Source organism: Chlorocebus sabaeus, chromosome 7 (genome assembly GCF_047675955.1).
Source record: "Chlorocebus sabaeus isolate Y175 chromosome 7, mChlSab1.0.hap1, whole genome shotgun sequence".
NCBI classification, from domain to species: Eukaryota; Metazoa; Chordata; class Mammalia; order Primates; family Cercopithecidae; genus Chlorocebus; species Chlorocebus sabaeus.
The window spans coordinates 107,917,224-107,942,081 of record NC_132910.1 but is presented as its reverse complement, the minus strand read 5'-3'; the positions used below and the strand labels follow the sequence as shown (position 1 = coordinate 107,942,081).

Sequence of the window (24,858 nt, the reverse complement as noted above, 5' to 3'; positions counted from 1 at the left end):
TATATACCCAGAAATTTGGCCCTGACATCAGATTGTGCTGCAGCACTAGAATAAGCAGGACTATTAAGGGTGAACATCAGGAACTATCCCTTCAAATGGAGCTTAATTTAATGCTAGACATTATGTGAATCATGATACTGTCTCCAGAATTTTACTCTCACAAATTCATACAAACACCTATTACAAAATACAAATTCTAATGTCCTTTCTTTACAAAATATACTTCCCAAAATGTACCTTATCTCTTATGGAACATCTGTAAAACCATAATAATCTCTTTTTAAATAATAATGATGCTGGAATAAAATGTTATCTATGATCAACATTACATGTGATAAATATTAATTGAAGATGACCTGTAATAGAAAGTTAACTTTTGTTCCAAATCACTGCATATATTGCATTATTACCTAAAAGCACATTATATTTTGAGAAAGTTGTTTACTTATATACTATCCAATTGCTCTATTTTACTTTCATTGACTAGTCACGTTAATCTTTCCTATTAAAAAAAATACTTGGCCAGGTGTGCTGACCCATGCCTGCAATCCCAGCACTTTAGGAGGCCAAGGCGTGCAGATCACCTGGGGTCAGGAGTTCGAGACCAGCCAGGTCAACATGGCAAAACACCATCTCTACTAAAAAATACAAAAATTTGCTGGGCATGGTGGTAGGAGTCTGTAATCCCAGCTACTTGGCAGGCTGAGGCGGGAGAATTGCTTGAACCCGGGAGGTGGAGGTTGCAGTGAGCAGATATTGTGCCACTGCACTTCAGCCTGGGTGACAGAACAAGACTTCATCTAAAAAAAAAAAAAAAAAGACTCCACACCACAAAACTGTCTTTTGTGGTGGATGTGTTGGATTTAGAATTTGTGTTTTCAAGCAATTTCAAATTTAATGACCTGCTTTCTACAAAATATCCTAATTTCCTAATATAACTTATTTACAATTACTAAAATAGAAAATTGATCTATCATATGAATTTCCTTTTGCCTTGCATACATATAAATTGATCTTAAGTTCACAGTTACCTATCTGACTTTTAAATAAAATATTGTTAAATATTTTAGGGTTTTTTTTTTTTAATAAAAACTTTTTGAACTGGTATTTGCCCAAAACACAGTATATCAGTATCCAATTAAAGTTGCACAGCACATTTAGCATAAGAAAAAAAGTGACTTTTTCTGCTTCTGCAAACAATGTATAAAAATTATATAAACCTATGGCATGACAAAAAAAAGAAAAAAGAAAACTGTAAAACCACCTTGAACACTGGGAATTAATTCTCACATTCTAAAGCTCTCTTCACCCTATCATTTTCTGTCTCTGCAACAGATGGATATATATTGTGATACGAAAAGTTTTGTTGATGTGTGTCTTCATAAACCACCTTACTTTTACAAAACACGCAATAACATTTCTCCATATAAGAATATAAGACATGAAGAACATACGATGGGCATAGATACTGCTTCTTTTTCCCCTTCCCTTTCTTTGAAGACTTTTCCTTAGAATAGGCTTCTTCCACCCACAAGGAAATTAAAATTAAAAAGGCAGTTGTCAATAAAAACTTCATCTTGAAAACTTAAATTTCGGAAGATCGATCTACAAGAGAGAACAAGAAAATGTTTACACATATGAAGCAAACGATAACTATATGACTGTTCCTTTAAGGAATATAATCATTACTACCCAAAAGGCAAGTACATTTGTACATCAAATCCTCATTGCTCAGTCCTACGTGGTAATATTTCACAACATATTTAGTATTTTTCATGTAGTATTGTAAAGTCTCTTTTATATAGCAATAAAAGTCAATTTAAATAATGGCACATAGAAAACAAGACCGCCAATGAGATATTATAGGTTACTGTATAAAATTTCTGATTCTACAGCTACACAAAATTATAAATTGATATTGAATTGCACAGTATATCAAAAATATGTTTAGAAAGATACTTGGAAGCATGCTTTAACATAGCGTTAAAATTATTATCTTGGACTAGTACACTGGAAGTATCTTTTTCTTTTTAAATTTTTATTTTGTTTGAAGTTCTTACGTATAGTTTTTCAAAAACAATGTATTTTAAAGAAAAAGACAATTCTAAGTATTAAAAACCTGACAAATAAAAGAAAAAAATTAATATCAAAGAGTTTCACATTCAAAATTCATTGCTTTTTTATTTAAACACATTAAATTGGCAAGCTACCTTTTTGACCCAAAAAGGTGCCTCTTAAGTTAGCTTTAAAGCTTTCCTACTTATTTGCTACTAACATTTACCATCAGAAAGATTACTTCAGAAATTCTAGGTAACATTATATGAAATAAAACAAGTGTTGTTACATTTTTTTCAAATTATCGTCCTAGCTATATTTTGATAATATTTTTCACGCTCAAATTAGAATTATATTCTTGCCAGAGTCTGATGAATAAAAAATAATCAAGCTTCTACTGACACTAGAGAAGTTCAACCTCTTCTGCATCCTTCATTTCCAAACTATAAATTGTTTCTCTTTCATTGTTTTCTGCAGAGTAAAAGACCTGTCATATTCTTCAACGCTAACTTAATACCCATCTCACCCTCATAAATTTGCTTCTCCTTATGGCATGTTTTTCATCTTTTTTTCCCCTCAGGATTCTTCCCCCCACATTTATCTTTAACACACACTCGAGGCAGGCCAGAGGGGCTTCTTCCTGGGTACTTTAAATTGAAGACAACAGGGAGGCTCATCAGACCAATAGCCACAACACAAGGTTCTCCTCTGGCAACTTTACAGAATTGGACGCTCCCTTCCCCCAGCTGACAGCGGCACCTGCTTCCAGACACCTTTGCCCACAGCAGCAGGTACTTCTCCCACTTTCACCTCCTTGCCTCCCAAAAACGGAGGGCCCTCCTAACGGCTCGAAGGGGGCGACAGAGAAATTCAACACTCTGCTCTGTCCTCACCCCCAATCTTTTCAAGGGGCACAGCTGCATAGACTGGAGGATCCTCATAAACAAAACAACGCAAGGAGCACTCCTGGCCAACCTTGCGTTCCCTAATTACCCCGGCCCTCTGCATCCCTCCACCACGAGCGTCTCCGCGGGCGCCACCGCAGCGGGGACCCGGCTGCCGCGGCCAGGCGCCCCGCTCCCCTCTCCCGCGCAGGGCAGCGCGCCTCCTCCCCTGCACGCCGCAGTGCTTCTCGCGCTCCGCCGCCCCGGGCTTGACCCGCTCTTTCTGCGGAGGCGTCTATTCCCGTCCCCAGACCACCGTCGCCGCCCCACCCTGCGACCCCTCTCCTAAGTGGAGCTCCTGGCACTTACCCGGAGGCGCCCCTGCCCACAACCGCCGGGCGAGATCGTGGAGGCTCCCGGCCGAGGTGGCAGTGGCTGCTGGGGGTGCAGCGGGCGCCGAGCGGGGGCAGCTGCGTCCCAGCCGCCCGCGCCACCGCCGAGCTCGGCTGACGCGCCTGCTCGGGCCACGGAGCCTGCGCCGTGGCGTGCCGCGGTCGGGGCCGCTGCGGGGACAGCGCGGGCCGCGCGGGAACCTGGCGACCGCCGGCGTGGGAGGGAAGAGGTGTCCCGACAGAGCAACGTCACGGCATCGTCCCCTTCAGGCATTGGAGGGGTTACGGAGCAGAAATGTGCCCCCTCTAACTCCTTAGGGGACTGAAGGAGTTGGGGACGAAGGGCGGGAATGATAGTGTTGGTACAAAAAGAAAAAAACCTTTCAAGGAGCTGGGATTGCTTAGGGTCAGCTTTTGACCACTAGCAACAAACAACAACAGAAAAACAAATGACCTTATTGGGTCAAAGCGAACAAAACACATTTTCTGTCATTTCATCATTTGCCTGGAATCCAGACATCCAACTTCATCTCCGGGTCTTCCAATTTCTAAAAGCCTTACCTTTCTGAGCAAGCTTAAATTGGTCAAAATTACTGAGAGTATAGTCATACAGGTAATACTATTTTTAACATCGGTTACATAATTAACATGTGTATAGAACTGGACAGTTTCAAAAAAGCTTTCACTGGCCTTATCTCCTGTGGACCTCACCACATTCCTGGGCAAGTTTTGTCATCCTTCCACTTCTGTAGATGAAGAATCTGAAACTCAGGTATATTAAGAGATTTACTTAGAGTTACAGATCTTGAAAGAAATTTACCAGAGATTCCAAGTTAGTGATTTTTACATATCTGAGCCAGATATGGTCTCTGCCTTAGGAGAGCAAAATGCTGTTGCCCTCATCCTTGTGAAGAAGTAGCCATTACTTGGATATGCAGCCCTTAGATAACAGATAAGGTTATCCTATTACCTCTTGAATGTATGCCTGATTGATTTTTTAATTTTTACTTTTTAAGCAACAGGATCTCACTTTGTTGCCCAGGCTGAAGTGCAGTGGCACAATCATAGCTCACCGCAACCTTGAACTTCTGGGCAATCAAGAGATCCTCTTGTCTCAGTCTTCCTGGTAGAGTGGCTGGAACAACAGGCACAAGCCATTGCGCTCCACTAATTTTTTTTTTTTTTTTTTTTTTAAGAGACAGCCTCTCTGGCTTTGTTGTCCAGGATGGTCTCCAACTCTGTCTTCAAGCCATCCGCCTGCCTCAGCCTCCCAAACTGGTGGGATTACAGGTTTGAGCCACCCCACCCCACTGTGCCAGGCCCTGATGGATTTTTTTTTTTATTAAAAAAGCATTGTCTCAAGTGAGCATCACTTAGCATTGTATTGTGGACCTACAAATGTATCCACTAATAAATTTTTCCACCCACAGCATATGGAGGAAAGAAACATTTCCTGCATATAATCGTGTTCCTTAAGCTTCATGAGATATTCTACTACCTAAGAGTAGTGATCATTAATAAGTGATAGTTACCTTACTGACATTACAAAATGATCATTATTCAAAGAGCCATACTGTTTGGAGCACCCCACCCCCAAAGTGGATCAGGATATAACTTTGGATTTTAATGCTTTATTTAAAAGAACTATATTGGGAATATACGTTTCGTAAGATATAATTTTAGGTGAATAGGTCATATGAAGAATGATAAAGAAATTAGTTTTCATGCAACCAGGGGAGTTTAGAAGTTGAAGAAAACCTTACACTTAGTTTTCAAGTAATCGAGAAATTATTAAGAGTTCAGAATAATAGGATATTCAGATTCCTGTAATAAAATGAACATCTTTTATGTACAAACTCTAATGTCCACGTTTGGAAGAACTATGCTGAAAATACCTACAATTGACTTGCTCACCTTCCCTAGTATTGTTTCTATGCCATCCATGGGTGTTATATTGGAGAATTAGGTTATTTAGAAGAAAAGCATGTCCAGCAATTTGGATGGGTTTGTGGGTTTTTTGCCCAAAGGTTAAGAAATATAGTTAATGTCCTAAAAGCACTTCTTCTAGGCCTGTAAAATGGTCAAGTTCAGAATTCTGAAAATTTTTTCTATGAAGGTGATCTGCTTACCTATATTTCTATAACTTTTATATCATAGTGTGAAAAGGGATGCTTCTAAATAATGTCATGAAATAACCTATTTTCCCCAATTCTGTCAAGTGTTCTACTTTTCTCTATTTATTTCTATCAACATTCACTCCTTTAGTAATTTCGTCTGGTCACATGGTTTTAAACACGGTGTTGATAGCTCCCAAATGTACTTCTCCTCACTAGACGTCTCTCCAGACTCATCTATCTAACTGCCTTTTCAACATCTCAACTTGCATATTTAATAAACATGTCAAACTCAATGTGTCCCAAACTGAACTATTGTTCTCCCTAAAATCTGCCCCACATTCAGCCTTCTCCTTCTCAGTTGATGGCAACCTCATCCTTAGGGTTGCTCAGGCCAAAAATCATGAAGTTGTTCTTGATTCCTCTCTTTTTCTCACAAGCAAAATCTCTGAGGAAATCCTGTTTACTCTCAAATGACAACAGGAATTCAGCTACTTCTTATGATTTTTTACTGCAGCCAGCCTAGACTGAGTGACCTTCATCTTTACGTTAGATTACTAGCATTTTAGCTACTCACCCTGCCTCTATCATTGTCCTCTCCCTTCCCTGAGTAATCTCAAAACAGCAGCCAGAGTGATCCCTTTAAAACATGTCATATGTCAGTTTATGTCATTCCTCAGCTCAACACCAGCAATTAGTCCCCATTTTACTCTCATTATAAACCAAAGTGTTTACAATGGTCTACAAACCTTCAATTGTTATGCATCTCCTCCCCCTAACTCTGATTTCTTCTCTCCTAATGGCTGTCTCTCTTTCAGCCCCACTGATCTTGCTGCTTCTCCAACATGCCAATGCCAGGTCTGGTCCATCTTAGGTTACTGGCTCCTCTGTCTAAAATGCTTTCCCCCCAGACCACCACACACGTAACTCCCTCATATCTTCAACATCAGGAACCAGATGTCAGATGTCATCGTCTCAAAGAGATTTATCCAATGGTATTTAAAAGTGCAAACCCTCTCCCATCCAAAGATTTCCAATCCCCCTTTGCCTGCTTTTCTTTTTGTTTTCATAGTACTTATTACCTCCCAATTCATCATACAGTGTACTTATCCTTTGTGACCTGTTTCCTTGCTAAAATGTAAGCTTCATGAAGGCAGAGATTTGTATCTATTTTTGTCCATTGATGTTGCCCACACACCTAGAATAGTGTTGAATGAATGTATAAATCTTGGCCTCATTTCTTAACTTCTTCAAATTTCATGTTTCCTTATTAGCAAAATGAAAATGACAATGCATAATTTGCAGGATTGTTCTAAGAAATAAACAGGTTAATTGACGTTAAAAATCTGCTGCAGAGAAGAAAAGTCAGCAATAATTGCCCACCCCTATTTTCGCTTGTTTTTATTTGCTTAATGGAATGATAGAATTTTGTTGTGACTGGTTTTTTTAAATTATTTTTAATTGTTGTGGGTACATGGATTTTTCACTTACTGGGACCCTGTTTTCCATTTCTTTCTGTACATCTACACTGAAAATATTTTGTAGGTCTACATCTAAACACTAAAAACCTTCTAACCTTCTCTTTTTTTTTTTTTTTTTTTTTTTTTTTTTTTTTTTTTTGACACAGGGTCTGGCTCTGTCACCCAGGCTGGAGCACAGTGGCATGATCTTGGCTCACTGCAACCTCCTCCTCTCGTGCTCAAGCAAACTTTCTACCTCAGCCTCTTGAGTAGCTAAGGACCCTATTTTCTATGCATCCATCTTCACCTGGCCTATAATATATTTATTTGATTTGATTTAATCATAAACCTCAATACAGCCCTAAATATCTTGTGTTATACTAAGAAATCAAACTTTGGATACAGAGAGAGTATTCTCACCAAATCATTTTTTGTGTGTGACGTAAATACTCATCACTGTTGCCACTGCCTAAATAGCCTTACAACATGGTTTAAAGATATAAATTATTTTTTTCTGTATTCTCTCTACAGGAGTCATACTTCCTCTTTAATGATCGCCTGCACTGTAATAGTCATTCATGAGATTTTTTCATCAAACTTTCAGTCCATTTACCAGTATAATAATCAGATATTTTCAAGAAAAGTATGTCCAGCTGTTTTAGATGTGGTTCTCCTCCAAATCTTTAAACACTTATCAAAATAGATAATGGGAGAATAAATACAAATAAAGAGAAGATTATAGCAGGAGATGATGAGAATAGTGGGGCAGTTATTCAGCATCTTGCAAACACTATTCATAAAACTTAAAAGACAGTAAAACTTACATTAGGAAATGTTGATGTGTAGCCAGTCTTATTAGAATAATAAAAACATTATTCGATATTTGATAAAATCGCTTCCATATGTTTTCTTCAAATAGCCTATTATCCTTAAAATGTTCTCCAATCTCTTATTTTTAAACTAACTTTTAAACAATAGTAGCCATCTTTCATGGATTACCTATTAATTGCAAAAAAAAAAAGTTTTCTACATTATGGTTTTAAAACTTCCAAATGTACTTGCAAGTTATTTTCATATCCATATTTTTGATGAGAAACCAGGGGAGAGGCTCAGAAAGGGAATTTAACTTATTCAGAGTATTAGAGTTGGAAGAAGAAGAGATAGGATTATTTCATCTTGCATGTCCTTTACAATATTAAGACTCTGACTCCAATTGCACATAGGCAAGTGAAAGAAGCTTAGTTTTTAGAAATAGATGTCTTTGTACAGAATACTGAATGCAAATTAAAAAATTGAAGTCAAAGGGGTTGCTCTTACCTCCAACTCCAGATTGGCCTTAAAGATGAACTAATATGTGAGTCATGTTTTACTTAACGTTTGTTTCTGTTCATCATATTAATAATAGCAAAAATAATAATGACCATCATTATTGATTGACAGCAAAGTACTTTGAATTTATTATCTCCTCAATACCTTCATGAGGTTAATACTATTCTTGTTGTAATTTACAGATAAAGATCCCCAAGCATTGTATAATTTTTCCAAAGTCAGTTCACTAGTAAGTGATTGAGAGAGATATGTATCTAAATATGTCTGATTCTGGAAACTGGCCCTTAAAATATTTTTGTGCGACTATAAATTGTATATTCAATAACATCTTATGATACACAGAATAACAATACTCTTCAACCGAAATACCACACTAATTGTGATAATATGAGAAGACAGAAGAAGCATGAATAAGATATTTCTATTTATAAATTTGAGCATCACACTATCTTTCATCTAGTTGAGGAAACAGTCCAGAACAATTAAATGGCCCACATTTGTATCTACCAAGTGCTTACCCCCATGGGGAAGAACCATGTGTGCCTTGATGTGTGTGGACTTAAAACAGATATCAAAATTTTAATGCATTGTCAAAGTATTCACTACTCTGACACAGCTTTTTCGATAAATTAGACATATATCCTAAGTCCTTAGCAAAAAAAAAAAAAAAAAAAATTCACCTTCCTCTATGAAAATGACATATTATTATTAGTGTGTTTCAAGAATATGTCTTAAAAACAAATAAATCTATTGATTATTCAGAGTTCTATTATTAAGGCAAGGCCAACATTCATAATACAGAATCATGAATTTTAGCCAAAATTCTTTATATCCAAGTAGGTATTACCAAGCAACTGTCAACCACAGATCAGTTTGTGTGAGTTATTTATTCTTCTTATTTTGTGGTCAACATATGATAGGCAGTTCATTCGGGGCCGCTCCAAACCAAATATTGCTTCGAAGCAATGATGACAGTTATTGTGGCAGGAACAGATGACTAGTAACTCAGCCCACAAATTTCCCAAACAGAATCTCTTCCAAAAGCAGTTTTTACCAAGTCTGAGCAAAGTTATTGTTGACTCGTCTGAATCTGCCCATCAGCATTCCTGCAGATCTGAGAAGAGGTCATGCTATCCTCCACAAGCCAGAATTTCAAGTCTTAAATATTCATGGCAACATGTCCTCTTCCCTTGGAATCTAAAATAGACATGTAATCTCAGTTTAATAAGCAACCCAAAAATCTGTGTTTTAGAAACTTGTCAATAATGTCAATCTTGATTTTTTTTTGTTTTCTCCTTCCTTTAAGACTTAGGTAAACAGTTAATATTGCAGAAGCATTACATGAAGATCATGTAAAGAATTTATTCTTCCAGATTTTCTAATACCAAGACAGTTCCACTGAAAACTCCAAACATGCAGATTATGAATTCTAAATCTGGTCTTGTGGGAAATGTTTTATATTAACCGTACCAGTAAAATCCATTTATAATTTTTATATATATGGTATGAGATAAGAAGAACAAGAACCAGCTCTCTAATAACTTTTTTAGAATAAGCAAGTGGATAGGCAACAGTCATACAAATAGTAAAAATTAGCTATAGAAAGAAAACCACTGCATTTATCAAAGTATTAAAGTTTTAAAATAAGACTTTAAAAATAGCCTCCCTGCGCCAGACCCAGTGGCTCACACCTGTAATCCTAGCCAAGGTGAGTGGATTGCTTGAGTCCAGGAGTTCAAGACCAACCTGGGCAACATGGCGAAACCCCATGTCTACAAAACATACAAAAATTAGCCAGTCATGGTGGTGTGCACATGTGATCCGAGCTACTCGGGAGGCTGATATAGAAGGATCTCCTGAGCTCGGGAGGTTAAGGTTACAATGAGCTGAAATCACGCCACTGCACTCCAGTCAAGACAACAGAGTGAGATCCTGTATCAAAAGAAAAAAAAAAAAAAAAAAGAATGAAAGAAAAATTAGGTTCACCAGACAAGCTCTCGACATGTCATCATCATTAAGTATGTACTTGCTTAAGTTTGTCAGGGATTTTTGAGATTATATCTTTCTAGCTGAATTAAAAAAATTATCAATAGAATTTATATGTAGTACTGATGCAGAAGTAGAAGAACATTTGTTCTAGGGTAATAGCATCAGCAAAGAGGTAAAAATACAGTTCTGAGGCTGGCTTGGCTGGGAAATGTGCCAAAACGAAAGTTTCTTACCCATTAGGTTGGGTTAGGAAAAAAAAAAGGGACCAGAATAAAATGTTTGGAGGAAATTCTGCAGGTTAGCATTTTTTAAAGCATGTTCTATTCAACATTAGCCCTCAGGATGCTTCATGGTGGAGGAAAAAAAAGAAAGAAAGAGAGAATCAATGAAAAATGTTGTCTTTCTCTTAAGATTTATAAAGTATTTTAGCATATTAATTTTTGTTGTTGCTTTTTAAACATTACTTTTTTTTTTTTAATAGAGATGATATCTCACTATGTTGTCCAGGCTGGTCTCGAACTCCTGAGCTCAAGTGAACCTCTGGCCTCGGCCTCCCAAAGTGCTAGGTGCTTACTGCCATAGCAACCACACCTGGCCTGTTATATTATAAATTAAAAAAAAAAAGTCAATATTGTTTCACCTTGTTCAATGGACTGAATGTTTTTGTACCCTGAAAGCTCCTATGTTGAAGTCCTTTCCCCCAGTGTGACGGTATTAGGAGGCAGAGCCTTTGTGTGGTAATTAGGTCATGAATGTAGACCCTTATGAATGGAATTAGTGCTCTTATAAAAGGGACCCCAGAGAGCTCTCTAGCCCCCTTCCACCATATGAAGACACAGCAAGACTGCTATCTGTGAACCAGAAAGTGAATTCCTACCAGACACTGAACTGACAGACACCTTGATCTTTGAATTCCCAACTCAAGTGGCAGGGAAGGGAATGTAAATTGTGGTTAGACAATTTCAGGAAAAACTTTCTTATAGATAGCCTGAGCTACTTCATTGTCCTTCTGCTACATTCCCTTGACAAAATTCCAATAGTGGGTAAAGCCTGCTACCTGCTTTCTCCAAATTGAGTCAACAGATTAATTATGCAGTAGAATACAGATGGTCTTTAATTTAAAGTGGTGGACTTAATAATAGGTTTATCAGGATAAAACCCCATCAGAGCACAAGAAGCTTCTTATGAACAACAAGGTTTCAACTGAATATGTATCACTTTTGCACCATCATAAAGTTGAAAAATCATTAGTAGAAACACTGTAAGTCAGAGACCATCTGCTCTGTTCCCAGCATTAAATGCATTTTAACTTACACTACTTTTGGACTTAAGATGTGTTTATTGGGACATAACCTGATGTAAGTGGAGATGCATCTGTAGTTTAAAATGACATGTATAATAGAGAAGCCCTTTCCATGCTCAGGAATTTTATTAACGTTGCTTTTGTTTTCCATGGTTATTTCATGCATTCTCCACTCTCCTCAAACCTCCAAGCATATTTTTCCTCCTCAGTCTCAAGAGATGAGAAAATGGAAGCCATCAAAATGGAAATGCCTTCAAGTTCATTCAACAAATCTACTTACGCTATGAATTTTTCTTTTCTCCTTCTATTCTGTTAAAATAAAACATTTCTTCTGTGTTTCTTCTGTCCAGGATCAATTCCTCCACCTGTGCTTTGAATTTTATCTTCCTCTCATGAATTCAGGAATTCTGATACATCAGTTCTCCTCTCCCTTCTCTTTACTTTCATCTTCACCCTTTCCACTGACTCCATCATTCAACAGACCAAAGTGTCCAGCATTTAAAATAAAAACCTTGTTCTGCCCCAGCCTAAGTATGAAGCACATTCAACTTTCACACCTGACCCTCAACAGCCAGACCTTCAAGAGCAAACACTTGCAAATCCTCTGTCTGTCTTCATTTTCTTACACGTCTCTCAAATGTATTGTAATCCAGTGTCTTCCACTGCACGTGCCCTGCTCAAACCAGCATCATCAATGATTTGAACATTCTAGAATCTTTACCTTGTTTGACCTCTCTTCATCCCTTGATGTAGCAAATGGTTCTCTCTTACACGGAAATTGCTCTTCCCGTGACTCCCTCTTCTCTGCTTCCTTTGGCTATTTATTGTTCATCTCATTTATAGGTTTTTATTACTCTACCCATTTCTTAAAAACTGATGGTCCTTAAACTTCCTTCTCAGGCCCTCTGGTCTTCTCACTCCACATAGTCTCTCTGTTCATTTAATCTACTTCTATCACTTCAAGTACCATCTCTATTTGTGAATATCTGAGTCAGTTCAAGCTGCTATAATAGACTACCATAGACTGAGCACGTTAAACAATAACCATTCCTTTCTCACAGTTTTGAAGGCTGGGAAGTCCAAGATCAGGCACCAGCAGATATTATGTCTGATGAGGGACTGCTTTCTGTTTAGCAGACATCTGTCTTTTCTTTGTATTCACACATGGCTGAGAGAGAAATCATCTCTGGTGTCTCTTTTATAAAGGCACCAATCCCATTCATAAGAATTGCACCCTCGTGACCTAATTACTTCCCAAAAGTCTTACTTCCTAATATACCATCACATTGAGGGTATTTTAACACATGAATTTGAGGGGACACAAACATTCAGTCCATAATAATTAATGACCTAAAAATATCTTTTAGCCCAGAATTCTCTGGGAGTTTCAGAGCTATATAACAACTGCTTCCTAGACATCTCTATTAGAGGATCTTGCTAGAATTCCAAATTAGAAATATACAATCCTCTGCAGATCTTTCCAAACTTCTCATACTCCAGGGCTTAACATTTCAATAAAAACTACTATTATGTATCCAGTTTCCCCAGTCAGCTTGTACCATGTACAGCTTCACACATTATACTTCAGTCCATTCACCTCTCTCTTCTTCCAACAAGCCAAACCTATCTCCACTAGAAGGCCTTTACAATTGTGCACTTTATGAGGAATGCTCTTTTACCAATTCTTCCTACAGCTAGAATGTTCTCCTTTATCATTACCTGAAATGTGTTCTTAGTCCCCCTAATTAGCATCACATGTCACTTTGCACCACATTATGCTATTTGGTCTCCTTACAGCCTTTATCACAGCCTGCAATTATCTTGTGTGTTTGTTTACTTGTTTGTCTCCTCCACTAAAACGTCAGGTCTCTTAGAGATTATGCCTATCTGAATCACCACTGTATCGTCTGCATTTAGCACTGTCATGGTGACATAATAGAAACTTAATAATATGTTTTTAATAAACTTATTAGATATTTCCTTAGGCTGAAATGCAGAAGGCTACACAGGTAACCCAGGAAAGGCTACTCAAAGTTATAAATAGAAATATATCTACAGCTAATAATCCTTGGCAGTTAATATACCATTGGACAACATAGTAAGATCTCATGGCTACAAAAAATAAACAAAATTATGTGGATATGGTGGCATGTGCCTAGTTCTAGCTACTCAGGAGGTTGAGGTGAGAGGATCACTTGAGCCAGGGAGGTAGATGGTGCTATGAGCTGAGATCATGACACTGTGCTCCAGCCTGAGAAACAGAGTGAGACCCTGTCTCAAAAACAAACAAACAAACAACAACAACAACAACAACAAAAATATATATATATACACACACACCACTGGAATATTGTATTGTGCAGTGAGATCTTTTACTAGTTTATTTAATTAAATCAATTAAATTACCTTTTGCTGAAAGGAAAAATAAGAAAATTGGGTTATTTAATTTTATTTTTCATACACATGGGGATAATCCCGAAAGTCAAGAAGAGGAAATAAAATGGATACTTCTACAGCTCACTTCATTTTATAAACTTGATGCTTCATTTGAATTTTGTTGAGCGCTGTAGGGATAAACTGACAGACTAAGTAACCTACATTTAATTTTATAATTAAAAATAAAGGAGTGGGTTAAAAAGTGTTCTAATTCTGAAACTCTACATCTACATTTATGCTCGCCTTTTGGTAGCACTTTCTTTTTTCCTGCTTACATAATCAACTGTCTTTATTATGTTTAGGAGGAACAAGATTAAGATTATCAAGTTATATTATAAATTTTAAAAACTCTTTACATAGCATTTGCGTTATATTAGTTATCATAAATAATCTATTTTTAAATTTGTATTTTAAAAAATTTAGGTTAGTTAAATTTTCTCCAGCAATGGGACTGGAGAAGGAACAAAGAAAACTGTAACTGGTTGTGATCAATTAGTTGCAAATGCTACTGCATTTGGACCAGCCTATTATAAGTAATCTAGAGATAATTTAAAGGATACAGGAGGATGTACATATGTTATATGAAAATACCTCATCTTTTATATCAGGGACTTGAGCATCTACAGATTTCGATACAATCCCCCACAGATGTTAGAGGAACAACTGTACCACAGACGGAGAAGCTTAAACAACAGAAATTTATTTTGTCACATATCTGGAGGCTAGAAATCGAAGATCAAGGTACTGGCAAAGTTGGTTGCCTCTGAGGCCTCGCTCTCCTTGGTTTGCAGGAGACGGTCCTCTTGTTGCTTCTTCTCAGGATTATCTTCTGTGTATAGGAGTCGTTAGTGTCTCTTTCTCGTCTTATAAGGACACCAGTCATATTGGATTAGAACTCCACCCTAATGGGATCATTTTAGTTTAACCACCTCTTTAAAGACATTATCTCCAAAAATGGTTGCATTCTGAGGTATTGAGGTTTCGGGACTTCAGCATATCAATTTCGGAGGGACATGATTCAGTCATGATAAATACTATAAGCAAATGTAAAAGGAAGGATAGTGAAGACTCTTACATCTTTATTGGCTACTTAGATATTAGCATATTAATTTATTCTCTATTCTGAAAGTAGAGGCAAAAGTTGCGGACCTATTACAATAATTAGGTTTTGGATATAGCACCTGAAGTAGATACAAGATATGTGAAAAGGACTTTGAAGAAGAAGCTGAAACGGCGAAGAAAGTGGTGAAGGAAATTTCAAAAGAAGAATCCTTGCACCTTGGAAACTGATTGTGAATTATGGTAAAAACCACTCAAAGACAACTTGTAGTTTTTGAATTCACATAACTAGGTGCTTAATGGGATATTTATAGAATTATGAAATAAGTGAAGAAGTACAGCTGTGGGGAGAAAGATATTCTATTTCAGACAAATTCAGATTGAGGCACCAAATGATGATTTCTAATAGTCTATTAGAAATGAAAGACCTGGCTGGGTGCAGTGGCTCATGCCTGTGATCTCAACACTTTGGGAGGCTGAGGTGGGTGAATCACTTGAGGTCAGAAGTTCGAGACCAGCCTGGCCAACATGGTGAAACCCCGTCTCCACTAAAAATACAAAAAATTAGCCGGGCATGGTGGTACACACCTGTAATCCCAGCTACTTGGGAGGCTGAGACAGGAGAATCACTTGAACTGTGGAGGTGGAGGTTGCAGTGAGCCAGTGCTGTTGTTCTCCAGCCTGGGCAACAGAGTAAGACAGACAGACAAGAAAGAAAGAAAGGAAGAAAGGAAGAAAGGAAGAAAGGAAGAAAGGACCTTATACTCAGGAGAGTGTCAGGGATAGAGGTGTAATACAACATACAATACCAACTGATACACCAAGGGAAAATGAAAATACAGGAGAGAAAGTCCAGTTGTATCTTTGGGGATGCCTACACTTAGAGGAAGAAAGATAGAGGAATCATGGAAGTGAAGAAATGACAGAGTTTGCAAAAGTGTAATTACCAGAGCCAAAGGCTACAATGTATCATCTTCAATGAGTATGATGGGGTTCACAGAAAAATGAGGTATGGATGGAGTAAAGGACCAAAGGCAAGCATATATCAGTTACCTTGTACCAGAAACTTTATGTACAATATCTTTCATTCTGAAGGTAGATATATTTCTTTTTTTCTGTGCATTAGGGTCAGGATTAAAATGTAGCCCTTTTATCTTTTCATATCCTGCTATATGTAAATAATTTATAGCAAATTTTCTAGACAGAACTTAAAAATATGGAAGTCAAAACAGTACTGAAGGGAAAATAGAATTGGTAACAAATGACAAATAAATAGGTAGACAATTGGACAGATAGATCAATCTACTGTGAAAACAAAATCTTACATTTGTCAACCTCACATATGGGCCATCAGTAGGTGAAGATTTCCATAATCATTCATGGAATTCATGATTACTCAAAATTGATTATCCCAAGTGAAAACTTTTTATTCCAGGACAAAATAGTCAACTATACTTTTCATAAGGATTTACTTCTTATTCTTGTGTTCTATTTATTTTATTTATTCATTCCAATTAATTCATTTTAGTGCCCTGTACTTTCCTTTGTAATTAATGAAACCTAGGGTCTCCCTATCACAAGTTTGTGAAGGTAGTATAGAGAGCTAGAATGATAATCAGACAGCAATATTTTTTTCTTCAACTTTTATTTTAAGTTCTGAGTACATGTGCAGGATGTGCAGGTTTGTTACATAGGTAAACGTGTGTCATAGTGGTTTGTTACACAGATCAACCCATCACCTAGGTATTAAGCCCAGCATCCATTAGCTATTCTTCGTGATGCTCTCTCCCCACCCCACCACAGGCCTCAGTGTGTGACAACTGTGTTTAAAAAAAAAAAAAAAGTAAGAAAATTACTCATTAAGAATACCACATAGCACATTTTAATTTGATATTTCTTTTTTATTTTTACTTTTGTCTTTTTTTGAGACAGAGTCTCACTCTGTCACCCAGGCTGGAATGCATTGGCACAATCTTGACTCACTGTAACCTCCACCTCCCAGGTTCAAGCGATTCTCCTGCCTCAGCCTACCAAGTAGCTGGGATCACAGGGGCCAGTCACCATGCCTAGCGAATTTTTGTATTTTCAGTATAGACAAGATTTCACCATGTTTGCCAGACTGAACTCTGGCCAACATGGTGAAACCTTGTTGGCCAGACTGAACACATGGTGAAACTTTGTTGTCCAGACTGAACACCATGTTGGCCAGACTGAACTCCTGACCTCAAGCTATCTGCCTGCCTCAGCCTCCCAAAGTGCTGGGATTACAGGTGTGAGCTGCCGCGTCTGGCCGAATTTTATATTTATTTTAATAAAAACATTTTTTGGCTATTTACTATGCTTTAAACGTTAGGTTAAAGGCTATAATATGAAAATTAGTAAGAAATGGAGCCTCCTGTAAAATGGTCTGAAGTGGGAGAAACAGACCGATGATCATAAACAGCATGGTAAGAGTTGTTTTGCAGGCAAGCACAGAGATGTCTGGAAGCAGGGAGCCCACTCGAGGGAATCAAAGGTTTCTCAAAGGAGATGACTTGGATGATCCTTGCAAAATAATTAGGAGTTCGCTGGATTACAGTCCTTTTGGTGCAAAGATTTTGATCCCAAACAGTTAGACCACAATGGGTATGGACATTTGAATTAGGCATGAGCCAAATAGGCATTAGTCAGACCATCGGTATTGCTGGAACATTGTAGGAAAGTGGGAAGAGATAAAGCCAGGGAGGTAAAAATGATCAGATAATGAAGAACATCGAACACCATGCTAAAGAGTTTATTTTTACTTTATTCTGAAGATTAGGAGAGCCATTGAAGAATTTTAAGTAAGAGATAAAACATGACCAGATTTATATTTAAGAAGTATGATTAGCAAAAGAACATGTTGATTTTGAATTGTTTCCAAATATTAAAGAATTTCATTAAAATAGATTAAGCAAACAGTGTAATGAATTTGCTCTGAGTAAATCTTTTTAAAGTAACATTGTGATTCTAAAATCACACACCATTGTTATTTCAGTTTTGTGCTGTATTAATTCCCTTTTGGTATTTTTATTAACATAGTTGTACGACTCATTTAAGGAGTTTTTATGAAATTTTAAGAAACTTTAAATCTCTCCATTAATAAATTCTGTAAGAAACTTGTATGCCAATCGATCAATATCCTCAATTGATAACTGGCTCTATTTCAGTGAATTTGTTAAATAATTTTGTATCTAAATAAATTCATACAAATGGCACTGGCAAGAATGGCTGCTGTAACACAAACCAGTGTTATTCAAGGAGCTTCCACCTCTACTGCTATAACTGTAACCTGGGGTCCCTGGACCACCAAAAGCTTGATGTCAGATGGGAGGTAGACATGTGCAAAAAAAGAGTTTACTTGCATGCAACAGACAGGCTTATATTGTAAATATTTAAAGAGGAGGAAGACAGACATTTATATCTCAGACTGGGAATTAGAGCATCCCTGGGGAATCTTTTTAACTAGATTAATGAATCAAAGAACATTTCATCTACCAAATTTTAGAAAAAAATCTTTAACAATAAAGACAGAATTCCTATCTATTGAATATAAATCTCTGTTCATGGATTTTGGAAATTTCCAGATGAATCATATGTTTAGATGTTATAAGGACAACATATTTGTCTTTTTTCTCATATGGAATATAATGGTCTATATTTAGGAAAACAAATAAATAGAAAGAGAGTTGTGTCTATGCTCCTTTAGAAAGTTACAGTTTTTAATTTTTGCTTTGGCATGTTATCAAAAGGAATGTAGGAATTTCCAGAAGTAATTGTTCATTTATCACCATTCCATTTTGGTTAGTATAAGTCCTGGGGAAAATATGTGCAATTGATTGAGTTAATTGTTTCCATTTGAAAACCAAGACAGGATGTCTCAGCCAGATGCCAGTTCAGGTACAGTGTTACTGATGGAACGGCTAAATGTAATAGTGGCTTTATTAGGCTAGAAAGAATAAGTTTTAAATTTTAGCATAAATGACAGTGCAGTTTCTCTGATTTTATTATGAACATTTAAATCTGATTGAACAAATGTGTAGCTCCAATTGGTAATGGGTCTGGAAGAGGATGAGAAAAGCCAGCAAGAAAGAGGGAGTAGGCCAAAATTTAAGAAGGTCCAAAGAAACTGGAATGTTAACATGTGAATAAAGCTCACTAAATTTAATAACATTTCCACTGTTTTTGGAGTAATATATTTCATTATATCCATATTGACAAGTAGACGAAAATACATTTCAAGAAATAGGTCTCTTCATTTCCACAATTTATCAGGATAATATTATCTTGTAAATAAATAGGACAGTATTGGCTTGAGGGCTTTAGCTTAGCCAGATACAAAGTAATAATTGAAGAACTCTTTTTTTTTTTAGTCGTGGAATCTGGAGTACAGTGGCGTGATCTCACTGCAGCCTCCACCTCCCAGGTTCAAGCGATTCTTCTGCCTCAGTCTCCCGAGTAGCTGGAATTACAGGTGCCCACCACCACATCTGGCTAATTTTTGTATTTCTTTTAGTAGAGAGAGGGTTTCACCATGTTGGCCAGGCTGGCCCCAAACTCCTGACTGCAAGTGATCCGCTCACCTCAGTCTCCCAAAGTGCTAGGATTACAGGCATGAAGTCATTGTGCCTGGCCTGAAGAGCTCTCCTAATACATAAAGATATATTTCTGTACTTAAGCTAATTCAAATGTGAGGATCATGTTTACTTATAAAAGCCAAAATATAAAAATTCTTCCATCTTTTTTAGGCATACATTACTGTGTTTAAACAGACTTCAGTATAAAGAAGTTACTTTTAAACACTTTTGTTATTTGAGAAGATGGAAAAAATAATAACCAGCAAGAGAATCTATAAAGATAATTTTTTTTTTTTTTTTTTTTTTTGAGACAGAGTCTCGCTCTGTCACCAGGCTGGAGCGCAGTGGCGTGATCTCAGCTCACTGCAACCTCTGCCTCAAGGCAGAATCGTTCAAGCAATTCTCCTGCCTCAGCCTGCTGAGGAGCTAGGACTACAGGCGCACGCCACCACGCCCAGCTAATTTTTGTATTTTTAGTACAGGCGTGGTTTCACCATGTTGGCCAGGATGGTCTTGATCTCTTGACCTCATGATCCTCCCACCTTGGCCTCCCAAATTGGTAAAGATGACTTTCTATGTTACTAATGAATCCTTCTTTTTAAAAATTATCTCTTTGTTAATTACTCTGTATGTATGTTTTGAGGAGCTGTAGCTGGGTTAAGAAAATATAGGGGAATCTGGGGCCAAGGGCTACAGTTTAGGGAGAAGTGGAGAATCCCACAGTAATTTAAGTGTCCCCTTTTACAAGGAGGCTCCACACGAAGTAGCTTTCATGAGATGTGTTTTCCTATCACAGAAGACCAGGCAGTCTGAAAGGAGAACCTGCATGAGAAAATTAGGGTGATGACATCCCATGCTGTAGCTTTCATGGAATAACTGTTTCTACCCACTTTGTAATCATAGCACAGGGAAAAACAGAATACTCTTAGTTCATATGTCTTCCTAAGTAAAGAACTGTGGCAGGAGAATCGGAAGCCAGGAGAAGAATGCAACTTACTGCTCTACTCCATGAGGAGCTCACAAACCTGGAGGCTTCCAAGCACAGCCACTAGATCTGTGGATTATAGCAGACCAGAACATTGTCTCCTAGCCAGCAGGTGATAGAATTCATTTTTAACCTTTCACCACCTGGGTAAAATGTTACCCAGATATGAGTAAGGAAATAAAAATAAATTCTTAGGTGATCCAAGAACACATTTAAAGGAAATTATCAAATAACAAAGAAGAGGTTTTAAAACTTAAAAACAACAACATGATTTTTGTATATTAAAAAAAAGGTTAACAGAGGAAGTAAAAAAAACAGATTGCTAAAAACAAGTGATCAATTTGGAAAATCAAACGTCAGAATCCTCAAATGACAAAGAAAAGAGATAGGTGGAAGGTGCAACGACAGTATGGCAGTAGTGGGTTGAATAAGCCTATTAAAATACCAGATTGCATTCAAAAAAGAAACAAAATTTAGCTGTGTGCTTTTTACAAGGAGTGAAACAAAAACTAAATTACATAGACAGACAGTTCAACGTAATAAAATGACTCCACAGGAGATGGCTAAACATAAGATGACTACACATGTTTTAAACAAACGATAATTTAAAAATCAGATAAGTGAGATATAATACTAAAACCATTAAATGAGCCCCCCCCCCCCACAATGTATATTTATCATGATAAAGACTGGATTCAGGACTTCCAGTTTTAGCTCCAAGGTATAAAGAGCTTGGAAGTTGTCACTCCTATCTATCCTTCAACAAGAAAAAGTTGGATAAAATTAAAATCAGTGACTTTTTAAGCCCTGTCAAAGAACTAAGTTTGCCATGCAAACCTCTACCGTGGAGTCTGGAGAGACGAAAATTCGGTCTGAGCTGAGATCTGCTTACCTAGAGTAGAGCTATTAAAAATATAAACTGCTAAGGACACTTAAATGGTAATTTTGACAATTTACTAGAGACTGACTGCTAAGGACACTTAAATGATAATTTTGACAATTTACTAGAGACTGAGTAGACTAACGTGACAAGGTGATATTGCTGGGGGCTCCATACTTCATGAGCTTTTCTTCCCTGAACTCTACCAGGTTCTCGCAATGAAGACTGGAGAAAGATCCTCCTTGCTCTGGCAAGGGGAGGGGAAAAGTGATCACTGTGGAATATGGGTTTCTCCATAACAAAGACCTACTATCCAGGGAAAAGACCTTGTTCCTGAGCTGTAGAGAAAGAGCATTCCTCTTACTCCAGCCTCCTCTAGCTTTTCTGTCTCAGCTAAGAAGGGAAGTTATACAAGAGGAAACCCTTGTGAAGCTCACAAGCCAGAGACACAGGCCCCAATAAAAGACTAGGATTTAATTAGGAGATTATAGAATGCTTTTCTTTACCTACCTTATCACTGCACCCAAAGAAGTTTTGTATCATAGTGAATTACGGCTGAGAAACAGATTCTAAGGAAGGGTACGGTAGTTCCCCTTTATGTACAGGAGATTCCTTCCCAGACCCCCAGTGGATGCTTGAAATCATGCATGATACTGAACCCTATCTATACTGTGTTTTTCCTTATGCGTACACACGTATGAGAAAGTTTAATTTAAAAATTAAGCAAAGTAGAAGGTTAATGACTATTATAATAAAACAGTAATTCAAACAATATAATGTCATAAAAGTTATGTAAAATGTGGCCTCTCAGTCTCCCAAAATATCTTATTCTACTATATTTACCTATTTTTGGACTATAGTTGATGGCAGGTAAATGAAATTGCAGAAAAAAAAACTGTGCATTACAAGGGACTGCTATAAGCCCAAAGTCAAGAAGGAAGTCAGAAGTAAAAACACTCAAGCCAAGCTTTGGCACCTATAGCTACAGCAAATATAAATAAAGCCCAGCTCCTAACCAGATTAACATGAAACTTTATTCTAAAGGCCTACTTGTCTCTGTTCCTATAACCAATAAAACGTGTTCAGCATTCGACAAAAAATTACAAGGTACAACCAAAAGCAAGAAAAAATAACAGTCTCAGATATAATACACATGTCACAATCATCAAACAGGGAATTTAAAATAACTATGATTACTGTAGTAAGGGCTCTAACGGGAAAAGTAGCAACATGCAACATCAAATGGGTAACGTAAGCAAAAGATGACAAGTCTCAGGAAGGATAAAAAGAAAATGTGGAAATTCGACAATATTGCAATAAAAATGAAGAATGTCTTTGATAAGCTCATTAGTCGATTGGACAAATAGATTACATAAAATAATTAAAACAATCACAAATGTTTATGCATCATACACTATAACTAAGGTATAATAAAAAGTTCTATAAGGAAAAAAAGAAGTACAAAATTCAACAAATGTAGTGAAAGATTTTACCACGCTTCTTTCAAATTAAGCAGACAATAAAAAGTGAAAGATACAGAATTTTAATGACACAAGTAACATGACATATAATAATTGAGATAATTTTATAATTGGTTAAAAAGAAAATAAATTTAAAAAAATAAAATAATCCATAGATAATCTTATCAAAACCCCCAATTATTTGCCCCTACCATAGGTAACAGTAGCTATTTATAAGGCCACAATGAATAATTCAACTGCTTCCATGCAAGGGAATCCATATAGCCCTGATTTTTAAGCCAAAATGCAGTAAACTAGAAGTTGACTATAAATAACTGGAAACATAACACAAACACATAAACTCCTCTACTTGCAAAATTAAAACATACTTCCAAATGAACTCGAGTTAAAGAGCTTATTAAAACTAGAAACATAAACTTTAGAAAGTAATCATGAATGTTTATATTTCAAAAGTGTTGGACTTAATCCAAAGCAGTATTGAAAAGAAAATTTATAACTATAAATGCATTTATTATAACACAATAATATTTTAAATAAATGGTTTAAGCATTCAATCAAATATATGATTTTTAAAAGGTTATTTCCTTTTAAATACAAAAGGAAACAAAATCAAAAGCAAAAATTAATTAAAATAAATAACAAATTATGCAAAACAAGTAAAATAACTTCCGGTCAAGTCTAATCAAAACAAAAAGTATTAGAAACATTATTAGTAAAAAGAAAAGAAACATAAAAGTGTAAAGATGAAGAATAAGTTTAAAAGCAATAGGATGACATTCAAGGAGAGATGTAAATGATCAAAATTGACTCAAGAAGACATAAAAAAAAACACAAAATACCAGTACTCATAGAATGTATTACTAGATTTTCTATTGCAAAGGTTGAGAAACTTTTTTCTGTAAACGGTAGATAATGAATATTTGAGACTTTCCCAGCAGTGCTGTCTCTGTGGCAAATACTCACCTCCCACATTGCAGCATGAAACCAGTCAGGGGCAACTCATGGATATGACTGTAATCCAAAAATACAGGTGGCAGGATGGAATCGGCTTGAGGGTGCTAGGTTACCCACCTGTATCTAATGTCAACTCAGATCCCTGCCACTCTTTTCTAAGGTCTCCTCTGCATTTCAGAAGAGAATCCTGAAATAACGTTTTCCAGAATCCACTTACCAGCGTGGTTGTGGGTTAGTGACTATCAATGAGAGAAACTCACATGTGACATAAACAGTGAAGCACAAGCAGAAGTCATAGTTGTTGAGGGTAAATTGCAGGCGTTCTATCAGTGCTTGTGACTGGATGGGTTGTTTGCCTAACTCTGGAACTCAGTTGGGAAGCCCATTTGGCTCTTACAACAAGCTACATCCTGTAACTTAGATATTTCCAGTAAAAATAGGTATCTTGACCTCCACTTCCATTCCTTTATTTTCTTTATTAATTTGTTTAGAACTCATGAAAAGAAGAATGGTCCAGTTGGGAGAACACCTCAAGATACTAACAGTTTAAAAAAAAAAAAAAAAAAGTTCATAATTGGCTAGCCATAAGTAGAAAGCTGAAACTGGATCCTTTCCTAACTCTTTATATGAAAATTAATTCAAGATGGATTAGAGACTTAAATGTTAGACCTAAAACCATAAAAACCCTAGAAGAAAACCTAGGTAATACCATTCAGGACATAGGCATGGGCAAGGACTTCATGTCTAAAACACCAAAAGCAACAGCAACAAAAGCCAAAATTGACAAATGGGATCTAATTAAACTAAAGAGCTCTGTACAGCAAAAGAAACTACCATCAGAGTGAACAGGCAACCTACAGAATGGGAGAACATTTTTGCAATCTACTCATCTGACAAAGGGCTAATATCCAGAATCTATAAAGAACTCAATCAAATTTACAA

General features: G+C 36.8%; 1 protein-coding gene across 4 annotated transcripts in view; it reads right to left on the bottom strand.

Moving 5' to 3' along the window:
• Positions 1 to 24,858, bottom strand: part of GLRB (glycine receptor beta) — a 174,095-nt gene that overhangs the window by 89,137 nt on the left and 60,100 nt on the right. The window contains exons 1-2 of one of the 4 annotated variants that reach the window (XM_008000094.3): positions 3,309 to 3,471; positions 1,455 to 1,605 (exon numbers count right to left, since the gene is read on the bottom strand). The exons of 1 other annotated variant lie outside the window; for it this stretch is intronic. In XM_008000094.3, coding sequence (XP_007998285.1) covers positions 1,455 to 1,576 — 122 coding nt within the window. In that variant the 5' untranslated portion in view covers positions 1,577 to 1,605; positions 3,309 to 3,471. Of the gene's footprint in view, positions 1 to 1,454; positions 1,606 to 3,308; positions 3,472 to 24,858 lie in introns of those variants that run through there. 2 more of the 4 variants (XM_037993215.2, XM_008000096.3) reach the window with 2 other exon arrangements.